The sequence below is a fragment of the Mesoplodon densirostris genome, chromosome 16, assembly GCF_025265405.1.
Source record: "Mesoplodon densirostris isolate mMesDen1 chromosome 16, mMesDen1 primary haplotype, whole genome shotgun sequence".
NCBI lineage: Eukaryota > Metazoa > Chordata > Mammalia > Artiodactyla > Ziphiidae > Mesoplodon > Mesoplodon densirostris.
Window position 1 is genome coordinate 58066290 of NC_082676.1, and position 20981 is coordinate 58087270.

At 48.1% G+C, this 20981-nt stretch overlaps 1 protein-coding gene across 3 annotated transcripts in view; it reads right to left on the reverse strand.

Moving 5' to 3' along the window:
• The window catches only part of CLEC16A (C-type lectin domain containing 16A), a 210424-nt gene that overhangs the window by 52789 nt on the left and 136654 nt on the right, over positions 1-20981 (reverse strand). For all 3 annotated transcript variants that reach the window (XM_060120550.1, XM_060120549.1, XM_060120551.1), the window contains exons 19-20: positions 3812-3963; positions 1478-1682 (exon numbers count right to left, since the gene is read on the reverse strand). In XM_060120550.1, the coding sequence (XP_059976533.1) occupies positions 1478-1682; positions 3812-3963 (357 nt within the window). The remainder of the gene's footprint in view (positions 1-1477; positions 1683-3811; positions 3964-20981) is intronic.

Here is a 20981-nt window from a genome sequence, read left to right on the forward strand (position 1 = left end):
AGGCCCATCTTCCCCTCGGATTCTTGGCTTCCATACACAAAAGACCCTACCAAGGCTTAGCCCTGGGTACAGTTTCAGACCCCACAGCAAATGGGGCCAATTCTGCTGTGAAAGTTCATAAATCTATGCGTGTGGGGAAGAGTGAGTGAGAGAGAACTTACACGCACGTGTGCCTGTGTACTTATGAGTGTGTGTGTCTCTGTTGCTGTCCTCTCTTGCACGCAGAAATCTCACGATACAGCAATTTGGGGGGGCTTTTTAAAATCAATTTGAGAAATACCCAAGGCGTTAGTTCTAACAGCCACTTTACGGCATAATTCTCAATTTTCAAATGAAATATTTAGCCTTCATGCCAGCTGTGAGAAATTGCTTTACATTAAAAAAAAAACAACAACAAACAACCCTCTGGAAATAAATCTTAAGAGAAAGGACTGAATGATTTAAGTCACTTTGCACATTACAAAATGCTTCTGTAATGATTTTGGAGGCCAAGTTTCAGCTAAGTGAGAACTAAGATGAGGACTATATGGGATGCAGGCCTGCGCAAATCAACGGGGCACGTGCAGGAAATGACTGAGTTCACAATATCCAGAAACCCTGCCCTCCAAGTGTTTCTTTTTAGGTGACTCCTCGAGAACGCTCCCCTTCTCTCCCCGTGGACTGGAAAGCCTCCCAGTGACCACACCAGAACGACCATTGGTGCTTGAGCTGCAAGGCACTGGTTTCTTGTGAAAGGCTGTTCGTGATTTTAGGAGTTGATAGAACGCTTTTTCCCCCGAGGAGGACGCTGTGCCTTCCACCCTGATGAAGGGAATGCCCTCGTTTCAGTGCCTTCACTTCTAAGAAAGCTGGGGCCTTCCTGACACTGGGTGGTGTAGGGCCGCCTCACAGATTCACCACAGTCCCTGTGCAATGTGAAACGACACTTCCGAATCCAGTGCTGGGTCACGGGCCCCTCACCAGGCAGGGCTGCCTCTCATGAGAGCTGGGAACGGAGAGGAGGAAGGGATGGGCTTTAGTGTAGGAAGTTCTGCATTTGGGTTCTGCCAACTAACTGCCTGCGTGGCTGTGGGCAAGTCACTAAGCCTCAGTTTACTCTTCTGTAAAATGGGGAGAACAGGCCCTACTCATCTCAAGGGTTGTTTTAAGGGTCAGAGGTGGCAAAGGAACGTTGAAACGCTTTGCAGGCATACACTAGAGAACGTCCGTGTGCAGGAGGGAGAACCGTCGTCCCACACTGACAGCTGCCTCTTGCCTGGGAGGGAGGGCTTGCCTCTTCCAAGCAGCCCTAGACTTGTAGAAATCAAACACTCAGGGTTCTCCATTCTCTCACCAAAACACAACTCATTCCTGAACCATATGTTTCCTCTTCTAGAAGAGTCATAGGGGTTCTCAAGGTCAACGTGAGAGCCATGCTGACGGCCTGCGGCAGCTGCTGCCCCGCTGCCGAAAGGACACCCGCCGGGGCTGCACTCACCAGCTATTCTCTGCATCTTCATGCGTCTCGCCTGGATGCGGCCCTTGGCCAGGCGCTGCTTGGCGATGATGCAGCGGATGTGGTCCGAGAAGACAAAGGTGGCCTGCAGGATGGGGAAGGGCTTGGAATGGGGGCTGGATGCAGGCTTGTGGATGGTGATATTCAGGGCGCGGCTGTCGTCCTCCACGCCAGTCACCTGCATGTCCTGCGGGGGGAGGAGGCCAAAGAAAGGGTGTCTGTTAGGTTCAGGGGGAAGGTAGCTGCTCAGAAGCTGTGGATTCACGTCTTATCTAGAATGAGGTCCCCCAGATTGAACTTTGCTTTTGCTCTGGAGGAGACCATCTGAGACTCCCCCAAGTCTGAGAGAGTCAAGGATAGGCACAAACCAGGCCAGGCCTGGCGGGAAGCGAGGGGTGGGAAGCACAGAGAGCTCAAGAAGCTGATGCTGGCTGTGGTGGCCTGTTCCATCCCCGCGAGGACTTGAGGCAGCTAGTAAACACACGGGACACCAGCCTCTTCATGGGGCCTCAGGGAGCCCAACAAACTTCAACAATTCTTGCTTCGGGGAACTAGAGATAACAAACCCAAGTTCCTAGTCCTTTCCAGTGTGATCTCCTCCAGCGTAACAATTCCTTCCTTGCTTTTCTTAAGAAGGGGGCATCCTTAGCTCCCATTTTTGTGTCTCTGACGAATTCTTGGCCCCTAAAGGAAATAGCTACTCCAAGAAAGGAATAGGGGAGGACCACTTAGCAGACGTTTGAAGAAAGTTACACTTGAAAGGTAGAGGAGAACTCACGTACAGCAAGTATCCTCAGGACAAATCCAATCTAAAACATCAGATTGGATTCTGTGCAAAGAATTTGCTTCCCACTAAGTAAGGTTTGAGATAAAAGCAGGAGACAGGAGACAGACATGAAAGTCAGAAAGGTGGGGAAAATGTTGAAAAGACTCATGAAGCAAGACAGATACTGTTCACCGGCATTCAATCTGGCACAAAATGTTGCAGTGGGAATTAGATGAGATATTACGCTTTTAAGACGGAGAGAGAGGCTGGCACGTAATAATGGCCTGATGAATAGAAGCTACTGGAAGACAACCAAAAGAAAAGGTTTATGTGGCTTTCATTGTCTGAGGGACGACGTGTTAATCCTTTGAGGGGTAAAAACACTTTCCTGACACTAAATTCTAAAGGAAATTGATCATAAACCTAGATAAATAAGAAGCACTAAGTCACCTAATGGACAGTCTCATATGTGGAAGTCTTTTTCTAAATGAGAGTTTCTTCAGATAGCTGCTTCTCACACCACCTTCTGTAAAAGACCTTTTTTAAATGGAAAGATCTTGAAAAAGAGGAGGCTGGGAAATGGTTGCAACAGCATCCTCAAACACGTGGGTGGTCCTCTTGGGGAGTGGGTTGCCCTGGAGAGGTGGATGTGGGTCGCCCCGGCAAGGCCTTGCCAGCAACCAGGACTGCCCAGCAAGGAAACAGACTCAGCGCAGGGCAACTCAGGGCCCAGGGGTCTGGCGGGGGTGATGGTGGGGGAGGGCGTGAGCTGGAGGCTGTTTTCAACTCATCTGGTTCCACGCTTCGTTTGACCAACTAGCTGGCATTAGTCACCCATCATTTAGACAAACATTAAGAAAACCCATGCTCCAGCTTGACGTTTGGCAGTTTAAAGCCCAGGCCTGCTGGAGAGGTGGAGGACACAGGAATGTCCATAAGTCACCAGTGGCAACAATCATTCTAGAGAGCAAATAGGCACAGCCCAACTTCTTGGTGTCTGCCCTAGGGAAATGGTGGCCCAAGTGCACAAGGAAGTCAGGACAATTCTGTTCACAGCAGCACTGTCTGTAAAGGTAAAAAGCTGGAAGCAGCCACAGGATGCTGGCTAACTCTGCCTTGGTGTGTAGTCAGGCAGCAGTCAAAAGAACACCAGTAAGCCTGCAGAGACTAACACAGTCAGTTCTCCAAAACATTCGTTGAGTGAAAAAAGCAAAGTTTACAATACATTCAATGTGACAGTATAAAAAATACACACACCCCATTCCAACTACATGTTGTACAATTTTTAAAAACAGTACATGTAGTTATAGTCATACACATATTCGGCAAAGCACCGTATCTGATAATGGACGAGAGGAGTCAGAATTGGGTTTTGGTCAAAGGGGACTTGGCTCTTATCTGTGAGGTATTCTAACTTTTGTCAATGATAATCTGTTCACGTGGCCCTTACATCATTTGACCGTCATTTGAACTTGACCGTAAAGATGACACTTTTGTGGGTGTTTGTACAGCCAACCGAGAAGAGCTTCCAGAGCTCTCGGCCATCGTACCTGCAGAAGGCCTGCGAACTTGACCACTCCCCAGCCCAGCCTGGACACGTCAGGCTCCACCAAACTCATCTGGTAAATGTCGACAGCCAGGAACCGCTGGAGCATGCCGCCATCCTTGGTGATCACCGTGCATGCGATCAGGTCGCTGTTGTCTGTGGTAGAGGGGGACAGAGAGCATAGTGAGGTGCAGTCCGCTGCCCAGCTTGATGGACACACTCCAGCTGACCTGTGTTCTGCTGGGCAGTGCAGCTTGGCACCGGAGCCTGGGCTGGAAGTCACACACACCTGGGTCTCAGTCCCTCCTCCAAGTCATGCTGGGCAACTTACTGTACCTCTCTGGGCTTCAGATTCCTCATCTGAAAAATGGGGATCATGCCCCTCCCACTCAAAGCACTGTTTGTGAGGACTAACTCAGAGAAAGTACATAAAGCATCAGTACAATGTTAGCTGTGGATTAGGCACTGCACCTGTAGCTAAAAAAATACCCAACAAATCCGGAATCCCAGTAACATTTCAGTGCTTCCCTGCAGGCGTTGGTGGTTTACACCTGTGATGGTGTTCACCTAGATTAAGTGGAGACAGGAAAGGAAGAGCCCCTCGCTCGGTTATAGAATCACCAAGACCTCAGTTTGGTGTCTGACAACTTAGAGCCGAGCTCTACACTAGATGATGCACGATCTGGGGCAAGGCACTTGGCCTCTCTAAACCACGGTTTCCCATCTGTAAAATGGGAATAATGTCCCCTATCTTGAGATGTCTGATGCCTTAAAATGAGAACAGGTAGGTAAAGCATTTAGCAGGGGGTCCTCAGCTTACGCTTGGTCCCTTCTCTTAGCTGGAAGTTACTCCCAGATTTGAGGTCTAATTTACTGCCTGTCCTTGATGGCTTTGAAATCACCAGAGTAACGCAGGGCCATTAAATCTACAGTCTGCTTTGAGTTCCCTCCAGTGAAACCCTCTGTAACATGTTTTAAAAGAAACAGCTGAACCAGGAAACAACCTAAATGCCCCCAAATAGGGGAACCACTTGAGTATGATTTTTTCCCATCATATGGAAAATTATACACCCATTTAAAAATTATGTTTAACCAAACTGTGAACTGTGGTTACCTATGGGGAGGGAAGTGAGAACTGGGGTGGGCGGGAGGGAGAGAGAGAGAGAGAGAGAGAGAGAGAGAGAGAGAGAGAGAGAGGGAGTATGTCTGTGTGTGTGTGTGTCTGTGTGGTATCAACAGAAGAACTTTAATTTTTGCCCTCTATACCACTGTATTGCTTGAAATTATTTTAAAATGAAAAAGTATTCAACATGTACTTTTGAAATACGTATTAAAGACCCAAGTAAAAAATCCTATTTACAAATAATTGCAATGGCATTGGAAAAGACATTACAATTTTAAATGAACAAGGTGATAAAAACTTTATAACTATGATGTTGATTGTTAAAAAAAAAAGTGTATCCCTAACAAGAAATATAAGCACAGAGAAATATACTGAAACATTAAAAGACAGTCCTGATTAGAAGAATGGTGGGTGGGTTGTTTTTTTTTTCGTAAACAGCTTTATTGAGGGATAATTTATATACCATAAAATTCTCCCACTTTAAGTGTACAGTTTGCGTTTTAGTAAATTTACAGCTGTGCTCTGACTGTGACACTCCAGTTGCAGCACCATTTCATCACCCCAATACGTTCTGTGACCTAATATTTGGCTTCATTTTACTGGTGGTGGGTTGGGGGGAAAGGTAACACAGATAGTAACAATTCTGGCCCCAGAATTTAAGCACATGTGATAAAGTTGGGCTCCAGGGCTTCCCTGGTGGTGCAGTGGTTAAGAATCCACCTGCCAATGCAGGGGACACGGGTTTGAGCCCTGGTCTGGGAAGATCCCACATGCCGCGGAGCAACTGAGCCTGCGTGCCACAACTACTGAAGCCCGCGCGCCTGGAGCCCACGAGCCACGACTACTGAGCCTGCGTGCCACAACTACTGAAGCCCGCACGCCTGGAGCCCGTGCTCGGCGACAAGAGAAGCCACTGCAATGAGAAGCCTGCGCACTGCAATGAAGAGTAGCCACTGCTCGCCGCAACTAGAAAAAGCCTGCATGTGGAAACGAAGGCCCAACGCAGCCAAAAATAAATAAATAAAATAACTTTATAAATAAACGAACAAACAAAACAACAACAAAAAACCCTTGGGCTCAGGTATTTTGCCAAGGTTTCACCACACCCCCCCTCTCCATTTTTACTTTTCATTTAGATCTAAGGGATGATAGGTACATTTCTCCTCTGCCATCTTCTTTTCCCCTCCCTCCTCTTCCCCCCCCACCACCTCCCACACTACCTCAGTTTAACTCTCTGAGAGCATAATCCGTCTGAGATCCTGGTTTCATGGGATGCCTTCCGGTCTATCCTCTCAGCTTTGAAAGGCCTTGTGTTTCTGTCTTTCCTCCCCAGCATATGACCACCCGGCACAGCCAGATACCCCACGGCAAACACCAGCACCAGACAGGCTCAACTGTCTGGATTGCACATTCTCTTATTGAGGGCAAGAAACTTCCTCCCTTTCCCAAGGGTCCAGCCAAGTATTTAAGAAGAGTTCTAAAAATGACTGTATTCAGAATTTCTAGTTCCACATGGAAGACACTAGTCTTCTGTATTATCAGAAATGGAAGTCCTCACACTCTTTCTTACAAACATTTTCTTCGTGGTAGATAGAGTTTATTTTCTTTACTCAATACTTAAAACATGTTCCCCAATTAGAATCTTTTACTTTTTAAAAAGAGAAAACTAAACTCATAAAGGATGCCTTTTCTTTCCTTTTTCCTTTCTCTTTCTCTCCCCCGTCCCTTCCCCCCTCAACAGGACAACCTGGCTCTTCTTTCCCCACATTCACAGAAGAGGTTCATGTGCGGGTGAGAGCCGGGAAAGCGGGCACAGCCAGGGCGTTGGTGTCAGTGGGGTCTGTCGGCAGGCAACCCCCTCACAAAGCCCAGGGGGCTTAGGGACTTCAGGGGGAAAAAAAGACCTACCACCTCTGCCACAAAGAACAAAAAAGGAAGGACAAAACCCCAAAGTGGAACAACTTTCAGAAATGCAATTGAGACATCAAAGCCCCGTGAGAGATTTCGTAAGAAAACTAAGAGGCCACCGTCACCACTGAGACAGGATGGCTCCAAGAGGGAGGGAGTCCCTGGCTTTTCAGAAGCTGTGGGGGCAGTTAAGGAGAAATGAAGCGGCTTCCGTGGACTAACAGAAGGGTGTATGGGCATCCTGCAGAGAGATCAAGGGAGTCTGGCTGGGGTGACATCTGTGGGCCCCTGGGGCGGCATCTCAGGAAACGCCTTCACCGCCTCGGCTCTCCCCTCGGCTGCTCCACACGCTGGCCATGAGCGTTCCCGTCGGAGGAGGGCCCAGGAGAGAGAGCTGCGGCACGGGGCCCAGCTCTGCACACGGTCCAAGTCCTTCACCTGCTGCCTGCGAGCAGGAGCCCGTGGATTTCACTCTGAGCTGGGGGGAGGCGTGCCGGGTACCCAGGTACCGGGAGGGAGGGATGCAGGCTTGTGGGGAGGACTCAGAAGCAGGCGGCTATGTTGGGGTGGCTGGCGGCCTCTCAGGATTGGCCTGTGGTTGGGGGAGGCCAGTGCAGGTGACAGGCCACCCCTACACTGGCGCTGCTCAAATCTCTCGGCCCACCTGGGTCTCCTGCGTCCTTCCCCCACCAACTTCACTTCAAAAGGGGTGGGGCTGAGGGCTTCAGTTTTTAAACCGACAGAAATTTATCAGACTATCCATATGACCTTAGGGAAGGATTTCTCTAAAAAAGAAATGAGGATCCATACATATGGATAAATAAGTGTAAGGTTGATAAACTGACTACCTCAAAATTAAAATTTACCTCATGGATAACAAACAAACCCATAAACAGACTAGGGGAAATATTTGCAAAATACCTTTAAAAGGCAAAAGATGAATAAAGGAGAAAATATGAAGAACTCCACAGGCCACTCACAGACAAGAGAATGAACACACACACAGGTGCTCCCCGCCTCGTGCTAAATCAGGAGACAAATGAGAACAGGATCCCCCCGCCTGGCAAAAATAAAAATGTCTGATAACATCAGGTACTGAGGAGGCCACAGAAAAACTGACATTCTCAAACGCTTCTTGTAGAATTAATTAACGTAGCCATTTTGAAGGGCCAATCAGCATTATTTATTAAAACTGAAAGTTTCACACTCTATGACCCGGCAATTGGTATGTTCCCAGGAAGACATACGTGTGGGCCTAGAGACAGGAACAAGGATGTTGACAGCGGGATTTGGGTCTGTAATGACCCAGATGTCTAGTGAGAAGGGAAGGCTGTTTTAAAAAATGTATGTTTATTCGGTGTAAAAACATATGGCAATAACAAGGAAGGAATGAGATCTCTAGATGTTTCAACAAGGTTTAGTCTCAAGAAGTGCTGCTGAGTGGAAAAAGTTGCAGCATGACACATGCAGTATGACACAACTTGCATAAAATCAAACCACACAAAACGACACTGTATATTTTCTATGGACTCAAGTATGTGTGTGTAAAAGGAAAATTTAAGAAAATGTCTGGCAGGGTGCAGAGTGATTACCTCTTTGGAGGGGAGGAGGTGGGACTGCGGGGGAGGGGTCAAGGTCATTTTAATTTATATGCAGTGTTCTGATTTTTCCAAGAGGTATGTTGTTTGTGTACTTAAATAAAAGGAAAAGTGACTCTCCTATGCAAAGGGCCTCAGGTCCTTCTGGGGCCCAGCCAGGGTTGGGAAGCAGCACCAGGCCTAGCTGTCGGCTGGACGGCTCTCCCTGATCCCAAAGTGCAGTGACCATCATTGAGACCAGGGCAACGGCAAGAAACCGGCAGCGCCTCTTGGCACACAGGTGTGCACGTTTCCAAACTGGCCAGATGTGTGAGCTGGAGAGCTCTGGCGTCCAGTTCAACAAACGTGTGGGTGTTAGATCCTGTATTAGGGAACCAGACCGTGAAGAATGAGGCTTGGCACTGCCGCAAGGGGCTTGGGGGCCGGCAGGGATGCTGGGGCTCTAGACCACAAACCATAATGGAGACCAAGTCTCCATGTGGGGAGGGACCGGGCCCTACGGGCAGAGCAGGTGGGATGACAGACGTCTCCACTGCACCCCAGGACCAGAAGGAACCTCCCTCCAGGGAGGGGTGATGTGTTCCTCCTACCCTTAGGCACTGCCTTCCGGTTCATTTGAAAGGGGGAAAGATTTGTCACTTTATTCTATTTGAAGACATTAAGCTTATCAATCTCTTTGAATAGATAACACATTCGCATGTTTCTATTTTAAAAGGTGTGGAATTTTTTCTTTGCTTCTGGGCAGGGGACTCTGGTCTTAGAATTTAGATATAACTGAATTGTGGACGGCAAAACAAAAGAAAACGAAACAAAAAAACAAAACTGATGTTGTGTCGTGTTTTTGTTTTTAAGAGATCGAAACAGGTCAATTTTCAAAAAAAAAAAAAAAAAAGACGTGGAATTTTTATAGTGGATGGTAAATCTCCCCGTCCTCTTCTGCAGAGGCAACCACTACTGATGTCTTGTTATCTGTCCACTCTGCATTTCCAAGTGTGTATGTAGCTGTACCCCCCACCCCCTGCCTTGTCTTTCACAGATGCCACATACACCCTTTGCTTTTACCACTGAAGCCCGCGTTTTGGTGATACATCAGCACCCAGGGACCCACCTCACTATTTTTCATAGCTGCATTCTCTCCCACTGCAGTCGTGACTCTAAATGATTTCACAGCTCCCCAGCTGATGGCCATTCAGGTTGTTTATAAACTTTTGCTACAACAGACAAAGGAAACTCCTATTCATATGCTCATGTGAGAGTAAATCTAGAGCAGCAAAGTAGAACTTGTCCTTAATTTTTCTCTTGAAAGCACTCATGTTTTACCAAAATAAATTTATTTTAAAAGTTAACTTCCTATCATTACAATGAATGGAAAAGCGGAATTACTTACAATAAATAAGGTGACCATGAAAATAGATTGAAAAGATCTTTTAATTAAATTATAGCCTAAAGCCTGCTCTTTTGATAAAAAAAGGAGTCCCAGGAGTTAGAGAAGTTCTAAGACAAACTAGTACCAATCTGAGACCTTCTCCTTGATGTAACAGAAAGGACCCGAGGGGCACTGAAACGTATTTTCTTGTGGACTATACTTTCTAAAGTTGGCCATAGCAATAGCTCCCCCGCTATGTCCTCTTCTTACAGTGTGACCTTGACCCTCCTCCCATCAGGTGGTAGTGTCTGTGTCCCTTCTCCTTGAACCTGGGTGGGCCTCTGTGATTGCCTAGACCAACAGAGTACAGTGGAGGAGATCCTGTATGATTTCTAAGCAAGGTCATGAAAATGCTCTTGGAACCTATCCGCCATGCTGTGAGGAAGCCCAAGCAGCCATGGAGACACCGACTGAGAGAAACCAAGGCCCTGGGCCCACATGTGGAGCAGAGATGAGCTATTCCCATTGAGCCCTGGGCAAATTATAGATCTGTGAGCAAACTGAATGATTGTAGTTGTTTTAAGCCACTGAATTTTAAGGTGGTTTGTTACTCAGCAATAGAGAATTGCAACTGTGATTTATTGTAATTTAGTACTGTATCCAGGCACACTTAAAATTCTAAAATTCTTCCAGCACCACCAAGGGGCTGCACACCACACCATGGAGGACCAGCCTGGAGAAACAGCCCAGGGCTGATTTGGGTGCATGAAAGGTCCTGCAGTGTTTAGCAGCATGAAGGGAAAGGAGTGCAGCCATTTTCCAACAGAAGTTTAAGATGCTGGGAGAGAGGAGGAGAAGAGGAAAAAGCTTGAAAGAGCCACCTTGCCATGAAGTGCAGAATCAGGGCAACTTGTCTGGGTAAGAACGGCTTGGGTTTTGGAGCTGTAGAGACCTGGGTTTAAATCCCAGCTCTGCCATTAAAAGCTGTGTGACCCTGGACAAGCCACCTCCCTCTCTGCATCTCAGGTTACTTATAACCCTGGCAGGACCATCAAGGGATCTGAGAGAGGCCTGGGGCCACACCCAGCACAGCAGTGGTTGTTGCCTGGAAGCGCCCTGACTTTTTCTGGAGCCCTGACTCACTGGTCAGAACCCCTCTGCCTGAGGTAAAGTCACGCTGGCTGGATGCAGGCTCTAGACTAAGGCTCTTCAGAGGGAGAAACTAAATCATGGCTTTTGGCTGTTTCTCAGAACTCCTGTTGGGTGATGGGCCCAGCCACCCCTTCACTCTCCATCACACCCACACACCTTAGCCCCCTACTGGCCCCTAATGCCTGCCAGCCTCCAAGGGTCCCGTTTACTCCTTCCTCCCTGGTTGGGGCCTGCTCCCTATCTGGACAGAAGCCCCAGGAAGGCAGGGCCTGACCTGTCTCACTCACTGCTGTACCCACAGGAGGGGGGCTGGGCAGTGGCAGGCGATGAAGAAGTATTTGTCACTGGATGCAGAGATGCTAACGTCTTCTGGTCCTCCCCTACTGAAGGCAAAGGACTTTGCGACGGCTGTCCTCTTAGCCCTCCGGGCTGAAGCCTTCTTCCTCCACAGCTCCCTCTGACAGGCCATAGCTCATTACTGAGCAATAAATGGGGCTGATTGACTTTTGCTGTATTTAAATGATCCCTTCATAATAAAATATGGATGCTAATACCATAATTTAATTCTTGGCTTGGTGGCTCCAAATACATTTAGAATCGATGTTTTCATCCTTACAGTGGGATTTCTAGGCCAGTTGAATTCCAGCGCTTTGAAATCCAATACACTGGGCTTTAGGGCCAATTCTTGGAACATCACCACAGCTGAAGTTTAGATTATCAACTCTGTAAACACTACCAAGTCTTTCAGGTGCCTTCTGTTAATCAGAGGTCAGGAAGGGCTGGGAACAAGGTACAGAGTCCTTGAGAAAGGCAGGCTTACCCTGGGATTCTAAGATAACAGGCCCACAGGGACCTTTCACAGCTAATAGGAGACCAGGATTTCCTTTGTGAGCAGAAAAGCTCTGAGTCCTTTTGCAAGGAATGTGTGGTCCTGGTCTCTCTCTGGATCCAAGAGCAGACTGGGTTTGTCTTCCAGACCTGCAGGTGTGCCAGGGATTAGTGAGGAAGAAACTGCAGGGGACCGTGGGCCCTCACAGGGAGAGCTAAGACAAGGAGATGGCTGACTTCCCTGGGAGCTGGTGGCCGCGTCCGGTGGGGATGCCGGGCCATTCGGGCCTGTGGTTCTCAAAAACCACATGCTGAAAGACTGTCAGGGCTGAGTCTTTGGACAGGGGCTCCCTCCCCTGCCCCCAGCAGTTCTGTGCTGACACCACAACCAGTGCTTCTGTGGGCCAGGCGCTGAGCTCCAACTTGACAAGTTCCTGGGATCCTATGAGGGGGGTTCACTGATTTCCAAGGACACAAACTGCAGGATGTCAAGTAACATCCCCAACGGCACATGACTGACACAATGTGATGAGCTATGAAGCCAGAGTGAACATGCGGCCTTCACAGCATCCTGAACAAGCTGATTGTGACCTGGGGTTTTAGTCTTCAGGATGGGGCCAGAGAGAGGAGCGACCCCCATTTCCCTCAGAGAAGGGGGCACCCCTGATCCCGGCTAGATCTTAATGGTGAAGGATGCTGGTTGGGTCCAGCAGGGGGACAGTCAAATGACCAGAGCTCTCTGCAGGCAGGTCCCAAGGGTTTGATCTCATGGTGGCTGATGGCGTGAACTTGCTGTGTGCTCCTGGGCAAGGTCCCCCTTCACCAGGCACTTGGTGGCCCCTCTAGTGGCAGCCCTGGGACCTCCTCTTTCTGGCACGCTGGGTACCTGCCGCCCTGGGGCTCCATGCAGGTGCAGGGATACAGTGAGAGCAGGATGGGCCGAGCCCCTGCCCTCATGAAGCCTTCAGACTAGTGGGCAGATGGCAGCCCTTTGAGACAGAGAAGGTACCCTGTGGCACTGAATACAGCTTTGGCAGCCACTCCAGGGAAAACCAGCCTGGCGTGGCTCTCTGATGACAGGATGCAGCTGCCGGGAGAGGCCTTAACTGACCAGGAATGCAGGGCTGGGAAGCAGCTGATGAATCATCAGGCCCCATTAGGCTCTCTGGGGGAGGTCTGGGAGGAGAGGGAGGCACAGGCGGTACAAGGCAGTCAATCAGATGCCCGCTGGGAAACTGCAATCCATCTCCCAAATGTCACCACTCCATCAACGTCTGCTACAAAACTGAAAACGATAGCCGTTGTGGGGCATGAGAAAGTCACAAGCATTTCCTTGGGAGCTACTCTGAGTGCCAAGAAAAGGATGTCTTGTGCTGATTCAAATGTAACCCAGCAGAGCTGGGTGACAGGGAACCGGGCCCTGGTGATTCTACAGACCCAGCAAAGGAGAATGGTCCTGTACGGGTGACACCCAGACCTTCTGGAGCCTGGTGAACACCAAGGGGAGACTCCACGCATGGCCCATGACATTCCGAAATCAAAAGGAGAAAGAGATGCGACGGTTCCCACTTAGGGTGTGAACCAGCACACACTCAGTTAGGTTGGCTGCTTCTCCCGACAGTCCAATCAATCCTTTGAAGAAAATTAAGTAACCGTTTCTCCATCAACCCAGCAACAGCTTATGGGTTATTTGCTGCAAGTAGCAATCAATTACTTTGTCCTCTTTGAAGCTCCCTAAAGCCTTCCTTCCCAGCACGGCACAGGGCAGATGTAAAGTGTGGTATTTCCTGGACGGAGAGCAGGTCTTGGCAATTTCTACTGCCAGGTATATGAGTCTGGTCCCTCCGAGAATAAAGGCGGAAAGGTACTGGTGTTCCTCGGGTTTGCAAGGGGGTGTAGCAATTAGGGATGCAGGTCTTAGGATACGTGCTGAAACCCAACCACCCAGGGAAACTGTGACCTAGTGCTTGGCTCCAATATTTCATCCATGATCACCAGGCTATCCCCAAACCCACACTGATGACCTGGCCTTTGGCATCCTTGCCACCGGCCCCTCCCCCAGAGCTCCAAGAGACAATTGCCTGAAACACTCCCAAGGCACCTAGCTCTGCTCCCCGCCCCATAACGACAGCTCGAAAGGCAGGGGTGGCTGCAGGGAACAGTCATGAGCCAGGCTGCCTGAGGTGGAGATGTGGCCCTGCCACTTTCTAGCTGTGTTGACCCTGAGCTCCTGACTGCTTCGGTTGCCTCATCTGTAGGCCAGAGTAATAAAAGGCCTGTATTGCTCGACTTTACCAGTTGACTTTGCAAAAAAGAAAAAAATAACAAGGAAAAAGAAAGAAAAGATGGGCTGATGGCTGGATACAAGAGTAGACATGTGATAAAAGAAGTACAGTTGATCCTTGAACAACAAGGGGTTAGGGGTGTGGACCTCTTGTGCAGTTGAAAATCCACTTAGTGCTTTTTGTGCCTCAAAAACAAAGGAAGTGGGGCTTCCCTGGTGGCGCAGTGGTTAAGAATCCACCTGCCAGTGCAGGGGACATGGGATTGAGTCCTGGTCTGGGAAGATCCCACATGCCGCAGAGCAACTAAGCCCGTGCACCACAACTACTGAGCCTGCGCTCTAGAGCCCGTGAGCCACAACTCCCGAGCCCACGCACCACAACTACTGAAGCCTGTGCCCCTAGAGCCTGTGCTCTGCAACAAGAGAAGCCACCGCAATGAGAAGCCTGTGAACTGCAACGAAGAGTAGCCCCCGCTCGCTGCAACTAAAGCCCGTGCGCAGCAACAAAGACCCAATGCAGCCAAAGATAAATAAAAATAAATTAAAAACGAAAAAAAAAAAAACCCAAACAAAGGAAGTGATAAATGGCACCCAAGGGCAGGAAGCTAGCTGAACGCTGGATAGAATGAGGACTTAAACCCTAGTTCTTTTGATTCCACATACTGTGATCTCTATTCCAACACAAACTTTTCCCCACACTTAGTTAATGTAAAGATCTGTAAAATGAAAATAGAGGTACTACTTACTGAAAAAAAATCCATGTATAAGTGGACCCACCGCTGTTCAAGGGTCAACTGTACAGTACATTGTTAGTGGCAGAATGTGGATGATGGGTACAGGGTGCTCCATATACAATTCTGTCATCTTGGTTGCATGCTTGAAATTTTTTAAAAGAAAAGGTTGGGGGAAAAACTGACCACCTAGGGTTGTTGTGAAAGGTGCAGAAGTACACAGCAGCGTGCGTAACACACTCAGGCTGGGCAATCAAAGGTTATTATTATTATTATTATTTTTTTTTTTTTTTTTTTTTTTTTTTGCTATACGCGGGCCTCTCACTGCTGTGGCCTCTCCCGTTGCGGAGCACAGGCTCCGGACACACAGGCTCCGCGGCCATGGCTCGCGGGCCCAGCCGCTCCGCGGCATGTGGGATCTTCCGGGATCGGGGCACGAACCCGTGTCCCCTGCATCGGCAGGCGGACTCTCAACCACTGCGCCACCAGGGAAGCCCCAAAGGTTATTATTAATTCTCGCTGTGAAGATCTATTTGGTTCCTGAGTTTGAATTTAACAGGAAGAGTTGGGGCCTGAGGGGTACCTGTAGTGTTCTTTGTAGCACTTCTTAACCTTGTAGAATCTTAACATCACCCAGTGGATTCCAGGGCCACCAAGGATATTACATCAACGCTCACTTTGTTGATATGGGTGGATAAGTCTGCCGTTTGTTCATTCAGCAATTATTCAAGCAGTTACCATGTGATGGGTTGGTGCCTTGGTGACTGTTAAGTGACCCAGGAGCAAGAACTAGCTGGAGGGAGGGCCTGCTGTCATTTTCAGACAAGGAGCTGAAAGCCTGGGGAGGCCAGCCCCACAGGCTGGGGACAGAGCTGGGCTCGGGCTCAGTTCTACCTGCTTCCTGAGGACGGGTTTTCCATGGATACTTCCTCACTCTTGCTTGGAAAGCACATGTCATGTTTAGTAAAATAATGTGACTGATTTTCACAAAGTGGCCAGGAAAACCCATCCCTGTCTGTCTTCACCATTCCCCTTGGAAAATCTCAAGAGACTCTCTTCTCGGGAGAACAAAGGGCAAGGATTTGGCTTTTCTTGTTCCACACGTCTGGACGCGTGTGGGGCAGCTCCCTCTGACTGTGCTGAGCCTACATGAGGATGTGCCACCTGCAAGTGCTTTATTCCATGTTCTTTTTTTTTTTTTTTTTTTTTTTTCTTGCGGTATGTGGGCCTCTCACTGTTGTGGCCTCCCCCGTTGCGGAGCACAGGCTCCGGACGCGCAGGCTCAGCGGCCATAGCTCACGGGCCCAGCCGCTCCGCGGCATGTGGGATCTTCCCAGACCGGGGCACGAACCCGTTTCCCCTGCATCGGCAGGCGGACTCTCAACCACTGCGCCACCAGGGAAGCCCCCTTGTTCCTTCTTTGCACTCAACAAAGTTCACAGACAGACGACTCGGTGGAAACGTAATTACCAGAATCTGAATCCAAGTGAGCAGCAATTCCAGGTAGAGCATGGCATATCCCCTTATCAAGTGACACACAGCCTGCCATCAGAGGCACAGCGATCTGATCTTTATAACACATTGGCAACCACACTTATCTTGACACTCACTCTCCAGAATGCCACATTTGCATAGGACATTGCATAATTTCCTCTCAGAAAATGGCCCTGTTTAGCATGAGTAAATAAAGTTAACCTAACTCTGAGGCAGACCAATGGAATACTGGAGATTTCCAAGAAAAGATTTGAATACCTAAGTTCTTCCTCATGCATTGCAAGACAGACTTGGGATAGACAGAATCGACTTCGGGTGGGGCTCCCTCCTTCCTGCTACTCAGAAGCCCAGCAGCCAATGAAGGAGGGTACCCTGGGCTTCAGAAGCCCAGGTGCCCCCCACCCCCGAGATTTCTCTGCTCTGGGCCCCTCCACAGGATATGAAGGCTCCGCCTTTGCCTTCCTTCTTTTATTCTTCCACCAGTCTCTCTACCTGGCATTTGCCTGGTGGCCACTGGGTGCCAGGCACTTGGCTACAGGGAAGAAGGAGGTCCCTACTCTGGCTGACCTTTCTGAGCCTCAGTTTCCTTATCTGAAAAATGGATATACCACTTACTTCATAGGGATTCTGTGAGGAGCAGATGAGATGAGGTACAGAAAAGGCCTGTGATTTTCTCTGCTTGGGTCATGTGGGCACATCTCCTTTCTCCCTCTGGACAGAAAGTTCTTGAAGATAGGGCCGAATCTTCTCTTTCCCTCAGATTTTCTCTTTATGATACTTCATCAGAAAAGTACACAGGGTATTCTAGAGAGCAGATCTGGCCCGGGGGATTTTCCCTCCTTGGGCAGGGGTGGGAGGAAGGGGGTTCCTTCTGGCAGAGGACATGGGCTAGAGTGTTTCCCCCAAGTGTTAAAACTCCCAGGATTTATACTATTAACATCACTAGAGAAGACATATTTGGGCATCACACAGGCATCTGTGGGGGATCTGTACACCCACAGATGCTGGCTGAACTTCAGGGGGCTCTTCTGGTCAATGGCTCTGAGCTTGACCTTCAAGGCCCTTCTTGGGTGGGGAATGTTCTGTCTTGCTAATATCCAACCAGGACCCTCCTCTCTCAAGATAGGACAGTGGTAGAAGGAAATGGCTTTGTAGATAGAACCATTCATATCCTCTTTCCCTTTCACTGTCTCACACTTTTCATTCCAACATTTCTGAAGCACTTTCCTCCAGGCTGGACCCTGTGCTTGGCAAAGGCGTCCACAGAGATGGGCAAGACTCACCCCTCAGGGACTCCTGTGTTCCATGGGGGAGACCAAACAAGTGACCATTACATTACAACGTGACAAAGGCCGTGGCAGGGAAAGGCCAGGGGCTGCAGAAGGCCAGAAGAAGGCCACCGACACAGCTTGGAGTCAAGGAAGGCTTCCTGCAGGGGGTGAAGTTTTAACTGAATCCTGAAAGAAGCCCAGAAATTGACCAAGCAGGGGAAGAGAGCAGTGCTTCAGGCCAAATCAAGCCATTATCCCTCTCCAGAGGGCTCGCGGGTTCCTCTTTGATACAGTTTTGCATCTGACCTTTCATGGCCTAGCACTAGCCTCCCACTTTTTACCAGTCCCTTGGGGTTTCAAGCTCTTTGCCTGATTTTGGTCAGAATGTCTGGAGGGGCATCCACACGCATTCCCTGGCCCATCACTTGGGTCCTCCCTCTGTAGCTGTCCTTTCTCTGGGTCTGGGACAGCACAGTCTGGTGGTGAAGAGCATGGGGAAGGGGCCAGACTGCCTGGTGCGGGTCCTCAGCACGCTGCTGTCCACCCTCTGGACCTCAGGTATCTCATCCATCAAATGGGGTGATAACAGTACTACAGTATTGCTGCTGTGGAGACTCAGTGATATGTCAAGTGCTAGAATAGTGCCTGGCACCTAGGAATAATACAATTAGCATTCTAAACTCAACTCGGTAAGAGCATGAAGGGTTTGGTGAGAATAGTGAGCTGAGAGCGAGAAGAGGCCTGGGTCTGAATCCCAGCTGGGCACGTACGAGGTTGTGTGGCCTCAGTTAGGGCAAGTGACCTTTCCGGGCGGGCCTCAGTTTCCTTCTCCCTGAAATGAAGAGGTTGGGACTAAACCACACACCTCTTTCCTGATGGGAAAGAATATCTAAATTTCATACCAGGGGACACATTTATGGCCGTTTGGCAGAAATTAGTTCACAGAGTGAATGCTTACCGGCACAGCAGTCTGATTTTTAATTAGCTGGTGGGAATTCAGTATACTTCAAACAGTAACAGTAAAATATGGGAGACCTCTGGTGGAGACAAGCCATACCTTTGGGCTTAAACAAAAGCTGTATCCTTCACACACCAAATTGCCTGCTTTCTGTTTTTAATCGCTAGTGCTCAAATTGAGTATCGATAAACGTTTTGGCATTGGAACAACACTTCCAAAGCGTATGATTTAAAGTGATGCAGTTAGGCAGAAAAAGAGACACAGATGTAGAGAACAAACGTATGGACACCAAAGGGGGAAAGGAGGTGGGGGGGTGATGGTGGTGGGATGAATTGAGAGATTCGGATTAACATATATAAACTAATATGTATAAAACAGATAACTAACAAGAACATGCTGTATAAAAAATAAAGAAAAAAGAAAAAAATAAAGTGATGCAGTTAATATGAAACTAAATCTTATCAGCTAACTCTGTATAATCCTAGGCACCCAATCAGATGGCCTTCTTTTAAATTACTAAACTGCATTTCAAACAAGATAAGAATCAAGAATCTCAACTATTTTTCCCGAGTTTTTTCTTCTTTTGAAAGTAAACTTAAACGTGAACCACTCTATTAAATTCATGAAGAGCAAAATAAGGAACGCAATTCATTCTTCATTCATTCCTATTACTTTAGTTTTTCAAGGTGGGTGGGTCCTCACAGACTTTTGAAGGATATGTTGCAGTTGGCAGGGGGAAGTGTGTGAGCCGTAGGTCAGAGACATATGAGAACATGAGGAGTCTGGGAGACTGCTGTCCTTCACGGGGGCTGGAGTACATGGAACAAGGCAGCAAGGGCTGGTGGAGGGCGGGGCTGCAGGACCTGGGGAACCTGTCAGTAATGGCTGTTTATTAAAGCCATACCAAGGAGTGTAATCAGATGCCCAGAACTGGGGGCTCAGGGAAGATTGCCATGGCAACTAAAGGTTTTGCCTGCGGTTATTTGCTGAAACTTAATTCAGGAATTTAATGGGAAGTTTCTAATTAAGACCCAGTCTGGAACTTATAATATACATGAAAAAAGAGCTTACTAAGGATATGAAAAAAAATTAATAAGGTTTCCCAATCGGTCCTTTAGTTATCAATTTAGCAAATATTTACTGTGCATTTGCTACAGCCCCAAGTACTAAGGATGCAGGAGTGAAGAAGAAGGTCCCTGTCTTCACACAGCTTACAGTCTGGTGGATGCAGACAGACCATAAACAAATAACGTGAATAAACCTATTAGTATAAAGTATGCTTACACAATGGGAAGGCAAAGCTTACCCTGCTTATAAAGAGACTCTTCAAAAGTTAATTTGCAAATCCTGCAAACAGACTATTCAGAAGTTTCACTTGCAAAAAAGGGAACCCCCCTACACTGTTGGTGGGGATGTAAATTGGTACAGCCACTATGGAGAATAGTACGGAGGTGGCTTAAAAAACTAAAAACAGAGTTACCACATGATCCAGCAATCCCACTCCTGGGCATATATCTGGAGGAAACTCTAATTTGAAAAGATACATGCACCCCAATGTTCACAGCAGCACTATTTACAATAGTCAAGACATGGAAGCAACCTAAGTGTCCATTGACAGATAAATGGATAACGATGTGGTATACACACACACACACACACACACATACGCATGCACAGAAAATGGAATATTACTCAGCCATAAAGATGAAATGATGCCATTTGTAGCAACATGGATGGACCTAGAGATTATCATACTAAGTGAAAGCAGATAGAGAAAGACAAAATCATATGATATAAATTATATGTGTAATCTAAAAAAAATGACACAGATGAACTTATTTGTAAAACAGAGACAGACTCACAGACATAGAAAACAAACTTATGGTTACCGAAGGGGAAGGGGTGGGGAGGGAAAAATTAGGAGTTTGGGATTAACAGAAACACACTACTACATATAAAATAAACAAGGTCCTACTGTATAGCACAGGGAACTATATTCAGTGTCTTATAATAACCCATATAACAATATATATATATATGTATATATATGTATAACTGAATCATTGCTGTACACTAGAAACTAACCCAACATTATAAATCAACTATACTCCAATTAAAAAAAAATGCCACTTGCAAATGCATATCTATGCTAATTTCAAAAATTAACAGTTGCAGTTTATTGAGTATTTTTTTTTTTTTTGCGGTATGCGGGCCTCTCACTGTTGTGGCCTCCCCCGTTGCGGAGCACAGGCTCCGGACGCGCAGGCTCCGGACGCGCAGGCTCAGCGGCCATGGCTCACGGGCCCAGCCGCTCCGCGGCATATGGGATCCTCCCAGACCGGGGCACGAACCCGTATCCCCTGCATCGGCAGGCGGACTCCCAACCACTTGCGCCACCAGGGAGGCCCTATTGAGTATTTTAATAAGTGCCTGGCTCTGTGCTTCAAAACAATCCAGCGAA